Raw genomic sequence first — 14,709 nt, forward strand, 5'->3', positions numbered from 1 at the left:
TCAGCACGAGTGAGTCGGGATGCACCCCTAGATGATGCTGCCTCGCCCTCTGCGCAGGACAACACTCCCCCCCGCGCTGCAATGTCCTCCCTTTCGCCATTTAAGGACACATCCATGAGGTTGCTCACCTCCCCTAAGTCCGCCTTTGTCCCGATCCAACCTGCGGCTACCTCAACCCCATCCTCGGTGCTTACTCTGGTACGCGCCACTCCAGCTAAACCCTCTTCCATAAACCCGAGCAATACCGTCCGCCTTAATGCGACAAGGCCTCCATCCGGGGACCCAGCACGCCCCCCACCTGCTACCACCTGCCCCCCCGAGAGACCAACCCTCAACTCACCCCAACCTACCCAGCAACCACAACGGACCTCTCCCCTCCAAGTTTCGGGCCTCCCTAGGAACTGCAGTCAGCGCGGGTTTTCCCAAGCCTGGCGCGCGGTTTTCCCGGGACTCAGCCAAGTCTCCGGAGTGGTAGATACTGACAGGGGCACGGCTGTGGTACATGTAACGGCCAAGGAGATGGAATTCCTCAGGCGCGGATACCGCCTCCTAGACCACCGCCTGGGGGAGCCGCTCCGATGGCATTTCCCCCCCGACAGCAGGAAACAACGTGACCCCGATTCGACTACTAATGATTCTGCCCGCACATGCTTTGTTGTGTGCGGAGTTCCCTTCTCCACCAGGGTGGAAGTGATTGGCCGGAAGCTGGAGAGGATGGGCATCCGGTTCGTAGAGGCATGGAGGATCACTGACTACCGGTACCGGAGGACCAGATACGTCCGGGTCCTCTTCAGAGATACGCAGCCGGCACAGGACGTCTGCGACAAAATGTGCAGGACTGGGCTTTGGCTGGGCAATCGCTGGTATCGGTGCGAGCCACCCCGCCCAGTCTCCAGGGAGTTCAACGGAGAGGAGAGGCGCCCCTACCGCGACCAACGTCGGCCCCCGTCGCCAATGGCCGCCCCTTCACACGCCCCGACGCCGACGTGCCCCCAGCGTCCGACGGCGGAGCGTGAAGTAACACCTAATCTCCCCGACCCTTTCTATGACCTTTTACAGGTTCCAGAAACCGACACGTCCAGACCGGCAACGACGAACGACGTAGTACGGTTCTTCACCAGGGTGGTCAAGGAGACGTCGCCATCAAGAGACGGGGGAGCCCTGGCAGCCATCATCCGCACGGCAGCCAGAGAGGTCTTCGGATGGGGCAACGACGCCGCGAGCTACGCCAACATTTTAACCCGCAATGGATAAGTCCGAACCAAGAGTGTCGTTCCTGAACATCAACGGGGCAGTGACTCAGAAACGGGCACTGCTCCGAGAACACCTACGGAGCAGGAAGGTCGCCATCATGGGACTGGTGGAGACCTTCCTCAAACCCTCCGCTAAAGTAAAGATCTCTGTCTTCCAGGAATTCTCCGTGCCGAGGGCCCGACCACGATCCGGCGGGGTCGCCCTTCTGATCCGTTCAGACCTTGCGGCATCATCAACAGACATCCCGGAGGATTGCATACCAGAGGGGAACGACGCAGTGATGGCCAGCGTGCGACTGGGACGTAGAGATATACAGGTTTGCGTCCTCTACTGCAGACCGAAAGCGCCGCTCCCGATGAAGCTCCTGGACTTCATCGTGGATAGCAAGAAGCCCACCATCATCCTTGGAGACTTCAACGCCCGCCATCACGCCTTCAGGGACCATACCACAACCGCAAAAGGACGACAACTTCTATCCTTCCTCCTCCGTAGTGCGGATGGACATCCCCTCTCCTACCTGTATCGGGAGAGGGGCAACTTACCCGGACCACGCCCTCATAACGAGTGACCTCTCGCCCTACGTGGGAGACGTCACCGTCGACGACTGCCTGACATCTGATCACCTCCCTTTTTCTTTCCCTTTCAGGTGGGTCAAGCATCGTGGGAACTACGTCTTTGAAACCCCGGACTGGAAGAAAGTGGACTGGCAAGCCTTCAACGGGACGGTACGACAAAAAACTACACCTGCAGAAGAAATCCACACAGTTGCAGAAGTGGACGAGGCAATAGCAACAATGGAAGCAGCCTTCCACGAAGCAGTCGCAGCCATACCAATGAGGAAGATCGACACCGCATGCCCTCCCCTGGCTCCGCATATCGTCCGCAGGATAAAAGAAAAACGGGCGCTCTACAGGGAATGGATTAAAACCAAAGACCCAGCTATGAAACAGGAGTGGAACCGGCAAAACGCCATCATCAGGCAGAACGTCATCCAGACGAAAGAGAAGGCATGGGCCGCCGCCTGCAAGAAACTGGACTACCGGGACGGAGGGGCATTTTGGCGGAAATTTAAAATACTCACAGGCCAGATGACGAACACGCCTGTCTCCCTAAAAGGTCCCGATGACAAACCAATAGCAGACGCGGCAGGAAAAGCAGAGGAATTCCGGCGAGTACTTAAGGATGTATACTCACCGATGCGCGACCCCCTCTTCAGTGAAAAGAAGTTTGCGATCTGCACCAGGCACGCAGTAAGGAAAAGGGGCTACCTGCAACCCAAGCAGACGATGGATGCAGTCCAGCCGGACACAGGACTACTCAAGCACATATCAGAAGAGGAAATGGAAGACACTAGGCCCAGGAAGAACAAAGCACCGGGCGACGATGGCATCCGGACACTCCACCTACAGAAAGCCCCAGCGTGCCTTCCACTCCTGAACAAAATCTTCAACGCCTCCCTCGCCCTCGGATACTACCCCCGGGCTTGGAAGAAAATGACGATGGTGATGATCCCCAAGCCCGGAAAGGACAAAGCCAAGGCAGAAAACTACCGGCCCATCAGTCTGACCAGCACCGTGGGAAAATGGTTCGAGAGGATCGTAGTCCGGAGACTGACGGATCTCCTGGAGAGTAATGGAGGGCTACCACAGCTCCAGTATGGGTTCCGTCCTCACAGATGCACCACAGACCCGCTGACACTCCTGACCAGCACCGCCGCAGAAGCCAGCAACAGGAACCAATACACGGCCGCACTATTCCTAGACATAGAGAGGGCATTCGACAGCGTGTGGCACGACGGACTCATGTACAAGCTAGAGAAGCTGCCAGGGATGGAGCCGGACATCCTGAGGCTCATTAACTGTTTCCTGAGAAACAGAAATGCGAAGGTACGAGTCGCATCGCAGCTCTCTTCCGCATTCCCACTACGAGCAGGTGTCCCTCAGGGCACTGTGCTATCCCCCCTACTCTTCTCGCTGTACTGCCACGACATTCCCACTCACAACTGCCATCGCAGGACCGCAAGAGTGGAAGTTATCCAATATGCTGACGACACTGCCCTATGGAGTATATCCCCGCAGGCCGACAAGGCAGTGAAGAAAGTCCAAACCATGCTCTTCCGGCTAGAGAGGTGGTTCAAGGACTGGAGAATCCGGCCCAACCCGAAGAAGACGCAACTGATAGTCATCAAACCCGCGACGAAGAGGCACTTTGACAACCACAGTGTCACCCTCTGGGGACAAGAAATTCATCGGGCCGACACCGCAACGTATCTGGGGACCCTAATCGACCAAAACCTTAATTTCAGGAAGCATGTCCACAACGTATGGTCGAGGTGCAACAGACGAAGTAACCTAATCCGCGCAGTAAGAGCCAGAGGGCGCGGGGTCTCAGAACAGTGCGGCCTGCTCCTATACAAGGCTTTCATTAGACCTGTCATGGAGTACGCCGCACTGGCTGTCCTCCCGACTAGTAATGCCCTAAGAAAATACGCCACACTTGAAAGACGAGTTTTACGTCAGATTTTCCTGTTGCACCCTCGAACGAAGGCTCGAAGGGTATACGAATCCACTAATACTGAACCTCTCCTCCACAGACTATGCAGACTAAGGACCAACGCGGCCCAACGGATCTCCGTACACAACCCAAGGCTCTTCGAGGACATCATGCTTACATCTAAGGGGGTCATCATCAAAAGGAAAAGGAAGAAGCTCTACTCTGCCCCCAGGTTCATCAACGACCACATGCACCTCTACCACCGCGACGTCGTAATACCGCACACCCCGACGAATCGACCGGCCATACCAGCTCCAGAGACTCTGACCATCACCCCTGGACTCCCACTCGTGCGGAAGAAGAAGACAAGGAAAAGGAAGAGGACGCCAACAATCACCGAAGATACCAGTGACCCACCCATGTGTCCCCAAGTGCGTCCCTTAAGGGCGGCAGATAGAGAATAGAACTAAAAGACAGCACAGACTCCAGTTTAAGTGCCAGTGATCTCCAGTGAAGGGTATCAGACCCAATCCAGTGATACATATGTTAATTTATTTATTTATTGTGTGTTGTCCACTTATTTATTTTATTTATTCAGAGTATATGTATTGTTATGTCACCAACGTAATCTACTTGGATCGTGGGTGACAATCTTGTTGAATTTATTATTATATATTTTATTGTGAACCGTGGTGGTCTGACGGTGGTTTTACGGGTTTCCCACCTCCTTAGGGCGAATGCCGGGCCGACACCACTCCCGTACCAGTGACAAATACCCAGTAATGCTGAAGAGGCGCAAGCCTAAACCAGCTCCACGAGATGTTGTTGTTGTTTTTGTTGTTACAGTTTATGTATTTGTTATTATTGTTTTTCTCGTGGAATAAACGATTTTTGAACTTGAACTTGCCCAGGTTAGTTACTTTCCCGACAGGAAAATGGCACGTACCAAGCAGACAGCCCGTAAGTCGACCGGAGGCAAAGCCCCCAGGAAGCAGCTGGCCACCAAGGCCGCTCGCAAGAGCGCGCCGGCCACCGGTGGAGTGAAGAAGCCCCACAGGTATCGCCCAGGTACCGTGGCCCTCCGAGAGATCAGGAGATACCAGAAGAGCACCGAGCTTCTGATCCGCAAGCTGCCCTTCCAGCGCCTGGTCCGTGAGATCGCCCAGGACTTCAAGACCGACCTCCGCTTCCAGAGCTCCGCCGTCATGGCTTTGCAGGAGGCGTCCGAGGCCTACCTCGTGGGTCTTTTCGAGGACACCAACCTGTGCGCCATCCACGCCAAGCGCGTTACCATCATGCCAAAGGACATCCAGCTGGCACGCCGTATCCGCGGAGAGCGCGCTTAGATCGTCGTCGCTGTCGACTTCTTGTCGGCACAAAAACAAAAGTCCTTTTCAGGACTAGACGTCATACAGACGATTGTTTCCCATTGCTTACATCGACGAGAATGAAATAATATTTCATAAAGAAAATCTGAAAGAGAATGAAAAAATAATAAAGTTGTAATTAATGATAATTATAATTAACTAATGAAAAATAGTTGAAATGAATACTGGAAGATATGAATAAAACTTATGAAAAGATGTTTTTTTGCAGATGGAGTGCTTGGCATCCTGGTAGTTTCCTGACGGAAAATGCTATCTTTACAGAATGGCAATTTAAATTTCATAAGTAACGGAAATTACGAAGATCTATCAGAATAACAAAGTCAGGAGTACACTCAATCCTTTATCGAGTTACGACAATGTAGGCATCTCTCGAACTCAAAAAACGTCGTTAGGAGATGTTGCCATGCGCGACGATTGTTTTCAGCCAGCAGTATTGTCACGGAAAATACTAATGCAACAATGACATTCGCCAAGATTTCATTGTTTTCAACAATCGACCGTCTTGGTTGCAAATATGTGATACGCAAATACTTCATTCTTTTGAGCAATCAGGCTTTCTGCTGCAGCAGACGTCTCTTTCGAAACTTAGTTTCATAGGTAAATTTTTACTGCCAAAAAATTATCTGACAACCTTCAATGGAAGGTGCATTAATTTGACGTAAAATTAGCGGATTTGTAGAAGGAATATTGTCCATCTACTCATTTCCTTCAATGGGTAAGGTTTGAAACTTTACTGGGTAAGGTGAAGGAGTTTGGAATTTTGTTTTAAGCATGGAAAATAGTCATCTGTATGACTTGATGGCCCTTAAGAGGGCCTAAATTGAACTTCGCGTACATCGAAGTTCGGTGAACCTGCGAGGTTCGGTCGCTCACTTCTTCTTGGGGGCGGCGGCGGCCTTCTTTGCTGCCGCGGGCTTGGGCTTGGTGGGCGTCTTCTTGGGCTTGGGCGCCTTGGGCTTGGTGGGCGCCTTCTTCGCCTTCGATGGGGACTTTGCTGCCTTCGCCGCTGGCTTGGCTGCTGCGGGCTTCTTCTTGGGCTTGTCTGCTTTCTTTGCCTTCTTCGCGGGAGGCGCGGACTTGGAGCGCTCCTTGGGCGCGGACCGCTTGGTGGCAGCCTTCTCCTTCTTCGCGGGCTTGGGCTTCTTGGCCGCGGCGGTCTTCTTGGCTGCGGTCTTCTTCGCCTTGGCTGCAGCGGGTGCAGCCTTGTCCTTCAGCGTGGTGGAGCTCAGCTTGAAGGACCCCGACGCTCCCTTGCCCTTGGTCTGTACGAGTGTGCCGGAGGTGACGGCGGACTTGAGGTACTTCTTGATGAAGGGGGAGAGCTTCTCGGCGTCGACCTTGTAGGAGGCGGCGATGTACTTCTTGATGGCCTGGAGGGAGGAGCCGCCGCGTTCCTTGAGGCTCTTGACGGCGTTGTTGACCATCTCGGAGGTCGGTGGATGCGAGGGCTTTGCGCGGGCCTTCTTGGAGGCGGCGCCCTTGCTGGCCTTCTTGGATGCTGCGGATGCGGCGGGCAGGGGCTTGACGGCTGCGGTGCCGGACGGCTGGGCCGCCGGGGGCGCTGCTGCGGCTGCTGCGGTAGCGTCTGCCATGGTCTCGGACGAGAGGTATGAAAATTTCAAAATTTCGCGTTTCCCACCTTCGAGATATCGTACCATTTCGGAGCGCGTTCGCCGCTGTCGAACTTGTCGTCGGCGTTCTCCTTCGAATCTTTGTACTCGACTTCGTCTCGCACTTTATCGTTTCGGACGGCGCCGGCGGCTCCGACGTCGGCGTCCGATCTCGACGCGCGAGGCGACAGTCCCGGCCGCGCGCGGGCGGCCCGCCGTCGGCGACCGGAACGTCGCGGGCGCCGCGGCGCCCGAGCGAAATACGGCATGTCACCGGCGCGCCTTCCGACCCGATAATTAAAGTGTCGCCGTGGCGTCGCGGGTTCGCGTGGTCGATCGGCGACCTGCCTCGCCGTTTCTCTGAACCTTCCTGCGTGTGCCGGCACGCCGGCGCCGGTCTGGACGGCGCCCCGCGGACGGAGAACGATGGTCGGAAGATGTGCCTGTCGGACGGATCGGCGTCGTGTCGCGACGACTCGATCCGCGGTTGTGCATTCGTCTGTTGCACTTTTCGATCCGAGTTTGCGGCGATTTCGATCGACGATCGAGACGCCACTTCGGCGTCGCCGAAACGCGACTGTTTCCCTCGATCTCGCCTTTTCGCGACGCCGAAATCACTCTTTCCGCGTGCGACTGCGATCGTTCGCGCTGCCGCGAACCCGCGATCCCCGGGAGAAGCGGACGAATGTCCATAATTTTTGTTCTCGTGCCGTTATTCCGCAAACGGCGGCACTCGATTATCGTTTCCCCTTTCCGGCGGGGGCTGAATGTCGCGAGAGTATTCCGATTGCGCCGCGAGTCGTGATATTCGAAGGAAATGGAATGACTCCGTTTGACGCTCCTACGGTTTTCGGTTCGCCCCGTTCGTTTCACTCCGTGCGCTTTCTGTGCCTATTCTGGGGGGGAATGTGGTGAATTTGATTCCTGGGCAGGGATTGCGAAAGGTTGGTGAAAAAAAAATTACGCCTCGACGGGAGGGATTGTCGAGTGAGGCTGGCTTTTCCATACTCGAGTCGCAGGATATTTCTGGTCTAGCGTGCGATTCTGGAAATTGATGACTGCGATTTTCTGTGTGTGAGAAGGCTGATTTTGAATGACTTTTGTGAAAATGAATTACCGTTCCCTACAACATTGTGACGACGTAGCGCGTTACACGTATTACTTAAATTACCACACGCCACTTCGGGATTGGAAATGATGTGTCTTTCCCGCAGGAACGTGTATTCGTGAATGCGGACGTGCAAGGGAAAAGATGTACCCTTCACATCGCCGATCGATAACTTTCCCTTTTTAGTTTTTCGTACATTGTTCTGTGGATTAATTCCACTCTCTACGGTAACGTCCAAGTTTTAAACCTAACTTTGCTATTTCCTGAAACGTGGTATTTGTTGTTTCGGCATTCTTACAATTACCTCTTTTGGCAAATCAATTTTCCTTTGACTTACTTCGTTCGTCAATATTTCCGATGCATTTCACTGTCTGATTGCGGAATTACGAAGGAAAAGAGCGAGTACGACTTCGGAGTTATTCCTTTCGAACTTCACATATCCCTATTGCAATGCATGAAGTGACAATCTGCATGTTATGACGAAATGTCACACGCCTACGACGAATACATCGTGCGCTGTCGCAGTAGCCACGTATGTGGCATTAACGTAGCTATTATTCTGTCGAACTTTGTCTCCAAATAATTAATTGTCATTTTTCTGCACGTTTTAAAACGTGCCTCGTGAAAATCCGACCGGAAGTGTGGTTTCCACGCTCACTTGTTGAGTTTAAACGGACACTTTGCAATGTGACGGGCACAGAGCATGGAACATTGTTGAAATTTTCAATTCCGTCGCACTGAAGGTCCACGATAATGTTTGTTTCAATTTATGTTAACGTTCTAAAACGTCTCCCGTCCAAATCCCTCTGTAATTATTGCTTTTTATGAATAATTTGGAGTATGGCATTGGAAATTTGTTTTTGTCAGCAACGGATTACAATATATTTCTTAAACCATGGAATCAGTCGCACTGACACTAGTCACGAATAATTGCCTTAATTTCCTTGTCGTTTTAAAACCGGTCCCATCAAAATTCACTGGTTTTTACTGTTCCTATGACATAACGTTGATATTGAAAAATCAGCATTTGCTGTCAGACACATAATATGGGATATTTTTCAAAGTATTCATTCTGTGGCTACGGAACTCCGCTATAATGTTCTTTTTGAATACACCTAAGTTTTGAAACGTCTCCCGTCCAAATCCCACGGTAATTATGGTTTTTAGAAATAATTTTGAGTATGAAAATGGAAATTTGATTAACTCATTAGCGACTGTAACACATTTTTAAAACTATTTACTCCGTTGCACTGACACTTGTCACGAATATTTGTCTTAATTTTCTTGTCGTTTTAAAACCGGTCCCATCAAAATCCACTGGTTTTTACTGTTCATATGACATAATGCTGATATTGAAAATTCAGTCTTCGCTTACTTTCAACCCAAAAAATGGCGTATTTTGAAAGTATTCATTCAGAGACTATGATACTCCTCAATAATGTTTGTTTTCACTTTAAGAACGTTTTAAAATGTCTCCCATCAAAATCCCTCGGTAATTATGGTTTTTATGAATAATTTTGAGTATGACACATTTAATGTCATTATGTCATACACACATTGTAACATATTAATTCAACCATTGATTCAATCGCACTGACACTCGTCACCGACAATTGCCTTATCTCTCCTATTGTTTTAAAACTTGTCCCACCAGAATCCGCTGGTTTTCACTGTCTATAGGACATAATGTTGTTATTCAATATTTAGCCTCTGCAATATTTCAGTCACTTCAACCGGAATATTTTTTAAACTAATTACTCTAACGCTACGAAACTCGACACTAACGTATGTTTTACTATTGTTAACGTTTTAAAACGCATCCCGTCAAAATCCCTCGGTAATTATGGTTTTTATGAATAATTTTCAGTATGACACATTTAATGTCATTATGTCATACACACATTGTAACATATTAATTCAACCATTGATTCAATCGCACTGACACTCGTCACCGACAATTGCCTTATCTCTCCTATTGTTTTAAAACTTGTCCCACCAAAATCCGCTGGTTTTCACTGTCTATAGGACATAATGTTGTTTTTCAATATTTAGCCTCTGCAATATTTCAGTCACTTCAACCGGAATATTTTTTAAACTAATTACTCTAACGCTACGAAACTCGACACTAACGTATGTTTTACTATTGTTCACGTTTTAAAACGCATCCCGTCAAAATCCCTCGGTTATTATGGTTTTTATGAATAATTTTGAGTGTGACACATTTAATGTCATTTTGTCATACACACATTTTAACATATTAATTCAACCATTAATTCAATCGCACTGACACTCGTCACCGACAATTGCCTTATTTCTCCTATTGTTTTAAAACTTGTCCCACCGAAATCCGCTGGTTTTCACTGTTTATAGGACATAATATTGTTATTCATTATTTAGCCTCTGCAATATTTCAGTCACTACAACTGGAATATTTTTTAAACTAATTACTCTAACGCTACGAAACTCGACACTAACGTATGTTTTACTATTGTTAACGTTTTAAAACGCATCCCGTCAAAATCCCTCGGTAATTATGGTTTTTATGAATAATTTTGAGTATGACACATTTAATGTCATTATGTCATACACACATTGTAACATATTAATTAAACCATTGATTCAATCGCACTGACACTCGTCACCGACAATTGCCTTATCTCTCCTATTGTTTTAAAACTTGTCCCACCAAAATCCGCTGGTTTTCACTGTCTATAGGACATAATGTTGTTATTCAATATTTAGCCTCTGCAATATTTCAGTCACTTCAACCGGAATATTTTTTAAACTAATTATTCTAACGCTACGAAACTCGACTCTAACGTATGTTTTACTATTGATAACGTTTTAAAACGTATCCCGTCAAAATCCCTCGGTAATTATGGTTTTTATGAATAATTTTGAGTGTGACACATTTAATGTCATTTTGTCATACACACATTGTAACATATTAATTCAACCATTGATTCAATCGCACTGACACTCGTCACCGACAATTGCCTTATTTCTCCTATTGTTTTAAAACTTGTCCCACCGAAATCCGCTGGTTTTCACTGTTTATAGGACATAATGTTGTTATTCATTATTTAGCCTCTGCAATATTTCAGTCACTTCAACCGGAATATTTTTTAAACTAATTACTCTAACGCTACGAAACTCGACACTAACGTATGTTTTACTATTGTTAACGTTTTAAAACGCATCCCGTCAAAATCCCTCGGTAATTATGGTTTTTATGAATAATTTTGAGTATGACACATTTAATGTCATTATGTCATACACACATTGTAACATATTAATTCAACCATTGATTCAATCGCACTGACACTCGTCACCGACAATTGCCTTATCTCTCCTATTGTTTTAAAACTTGTCCCACCAGAATCCGCTGGTTTTCACTGTCTATAGGACATAATGTTGTTATTCAATATTTAGCCTCTGCAATATTTCAGTCACTTCAACCGGAATATTTTTTAAACTAATTACTCTAACGCTACGAAACTCGACACTAATGTATGTTTTACTATTGTTAACGTTTTAGAACGCATCCCGTCAGAATCCCTCGGTAATTATGGTTTTTATGAATAATTTTGAATATCACAATTGGAATTTCATTTACTCAGCCACACAAATGTCTGCCGTTCCCTTATCAAAACTATGTTCTTTCACGGATTAACACCAGTTCACTTTTAAAACGAAGGAAGAGTTAATGCACGTATTCCTGACGAGTTTCATTGCACGACTCATTACAATTTCATTTATATCACATATTATGTAATCTCCAAGCCCTGATGCCACAACTGCACATATCAACATTCCCCCAATCATCATTCTATTCCCAAACTATCGCCATGGACTAACGCTTCCATTGATACACTTCCTAAAACGCATACTCCAGTCAAGTTTTACAATTTCCGAACATCAAATAGCAATGTTATTCTGCATAATGCCCCGACAATTAAGACTTGTTTTCAAATTGCAAACTTCACCTATCATGATATCTCTCCTTGGGTATCGATTTCCATCACATACCTTTTCAAATGCTAAGAAAGGTAAACCACTTATTCCTGACCAGTTTAATTGCATAAAACAAACTAATTTCCATAATGACACAGTTTGTGTACTCTCGAAGCGTTGACAACATAACAGCTCATTCCAACATTTAACCATGAAAATTATATTTCCCTAACGACGCCCAGCCTTTAACTAATAACATGATCAGTAATTTATGGAAAGAATTAATGTATGAATTCACTGCATTACGCCCCACATTTCCCTATCGTTTGCCTTTCTTATCAGCAAACTCCTACACATCGGCCAACTTCAGCCTGAACAAACAAATGATGTATTGGTTGTATTTGCAATGCAACGACATAATTACCACATTCACATGAAAGTATGCACTACCAATTTCTTCGCGTTAACACATTTTCTCAGTCACACGCAATAACGGATTTATTTTCCGAATTTTTCCTCTGTCGCCTTCCAACACTTCACTTTGCGCCGCCTTTCTTCTACCATACATTTCACAAACACGGGGACAACATCGACACGGGGACTTCACTTGCACATTAGGGAACACTTGTCACAGTGTTTGCGACGAGTACCACTTCCACATTGCGTTTTAATACCTACAATTTTTACTCAAATTCCGTGAGGTTCTTGCGTGATGCAAGAATCCTAGCCGATAGTTCCGCAACTGCCACTAGGGCGCACCACCTCCCGAGACACGGTTCCGTGAAACGGCAGGCGATGAGTCCAGCATACGATACAATGTATTATACCATCCGAGAATGCCACGTTTAACCAAGAAATGTAACTAATTCCACGTCAATGAGTGCTGCGCTGTCATTACCCGTACGCCTGTGTTGTTGATTCTCGTCTTGCCTCGTTGCCAAGGTAATGGCGTATTGTTGATCGAGCATCGAAATTTCGTGCTTTCGCGAAAACGTACCGTGGGATGGTTAGGGAGATGTACCGTTGAACATCGATGGTATGATAACAATCTTCAAACCTTATCTTTTCTGAAAATGACCGTTATTAATTACTTGGGTAGTTTAAACTATTTTTAATAATTCAATGAAAAACCCTCTGCACGCCATCTCCCAATGGACACCGGGAAGCGGAAGCCGATTTCCATGCCTTTAGAGTATGTAATCCCGCTGTGATAACCGAGGATCGAAGGAAAATGTCGCGTGGCATGCAAATTAAAATTATTCCCAAACCTATTTCTCTCATTCACCACATATCGGAGTCAACGAAACTCTCGCATTAGGGAATAAATTCCGAGGAAGTGATTGCAGTAATGACTGAAAATGGATTTTTCCCAAAGCCTTTCCTCTCCAACGCTACGTTAATGTCACTCTTGAAACACGCGAATAAAATATGTAGAAAATATTTCACATAGTGACCTTTCTTTCTCAAAAGAAATTTTCGCGGCATATTCCGGCTCTGCATTGCTCGCGGTAGGTGATTGAAAATATTTTTTTAAACAAGTTCAAGAATAAAAGTAATGCCAACAGCACCCGGTATTCCCAGGCGGTCACCCGTCCAAGTACTATCCGGGCCCTACGTAGTTTAACTTCGGTGATCGAACGAGAACCGGTGAATTGTACGTGGTATGGCCGTTGGCGAGTACATGACCGAATCCTCAAAAAGTTATCATGACTTGAGAATCGAAGGAAGATCTGGTTTCTTCGCGGTTGTATCTGCTTTTGTTTCTGTTGAATAGTTACCATTTCCAGACAACAGTCCCTTGATGCTTAAGCAATTCTCAATTCCGTTATATCTTTTGGTCCATCTTTGAAAATGTGTTTATGAAAAATGTCTTTCGTAACGGTGTGCTTTTTGGTGTAATGGCGATTCGTTTCAGCTTTAATCCATTGTTAAATGTCGCCTGTTGTTGTTTCGACTGTTTAATGATCGATGTAACGCAAGGGATGCATTTACTTCTTCAAAGAAATTTTCTGGCAAAAGAGGATTATGTAATGCGTAACGAGGGAATTAATTTGAGAAAGATAATTCTTGTCGTTCCAATTTCTTCATCAACATTTTCCGGACTTGACGGTGTTATGCTCTTTGTTGGTTAAGCAACGTGTAAAAAATCGTTTTCACCATTCTTGGAACATAATGTTTAAACCCTACATTCATACATTTTTCTTTATGTCATTTATCTATCTCCCAATGCCAACACACTGCCACGGAGACAGGAATTCGTGGTTATACTCCAAGTTATATTACGGATTGGAAGTTGTTATCCTTCCTCGCTTATCGTGCTTCACTCTTTTTCCCAATTGCGATTATGAGGTGGCATTACTGCCCCTGTGATGCGAACCGATTTCGTAACATTTACGTGGAGGAATGACGAACGATACTGCGCCCCTTCAAAAACTCTGTCCGTTGGCAGGGAGCCGACCTCGATTCAAAGTTCTCCCCTACCGACAGTTGCTTACGTCACACGCTGCCGCTTCTCGGTCGGGGAGACGTACCTTCCCCCACCACCATTTCCGACCGTGGGAACAAGAGTCCCCTTCATGTTCCCATACAGGCGGGCGACTGGCATTTGCTTTCGTGAAACGTATGCCCGACGGAAATATTTCCAACCCTAAAATTTCACTTGCGCTATGGAAATACTTCATTGGACGTGTACACCGATCATTGATTGATAAATTCCTCGACATGACTATTGCGTGAAAGTAATGAAAGTGTACTGTTGACGAGGGAACGTTATACATTGAGCGTTTTTTTTTTCAAGTATTACACGTTATCTCGAAGCCTTGCAAAACCCTACTTCCATTAATGGCAGTCGATTACCTTTCCACATTTTTAATGGTGCTATGCCATGAAAGTATGTGTTGCT

The 14,709-nt window shown here is 46.9% G+C and overlaps 1 protein-coding gene and 1 non-coding gene across 2 annotated transcripts in view; one reads left to right on the forward strand and one right to left on the reverse strand.

Annotated features, from left to right (window-relative positions):
* LOC124173598 overlaps positions 1-14,709 on the forward strand; it is a 35,366-nt gene that overhangs the window by 5,959 nt on the left and 14,698 nt on the right. The window contains exons 2-4 of the mRNA XM_046553028.1: positions 4,659-5,085; positions 5,995-6,395; positions 6,480-6,742. Of these exons, the coding sequence (XP_046408984.1) occupies positions 4,659-5,085; positions 5,995-6,395; positions 6,480-6,742 (1,091 nt within the window). The remainder of the gene's footprint in view (positions 1-4,658; positions 5,086-5,994; positions 6,396-6,479; positions 6,743-14,709) is intronic.
* Positions 13,364-13,482, reverse strand: LOC124173607. Its single transcript, XR_006868674.1, has one exon. It is a non-coding gene; the product is annotated as a 5S ribosomal RNA (ribosomal RNA).

Source organism: Ischnura elegans, unplaced genomic scaffold (assembly GCF_921293095.1).
Source record: "Ischnura elegans unplaced genomic scaffold, ioIscEleg1.1, whole genome shotgun sequence".
NCBI lineage: Eukaryota > Metazoa > Arthropoda > Insecta > Odonata > Coenagrionidae > Ischnura > Ischnura elegans.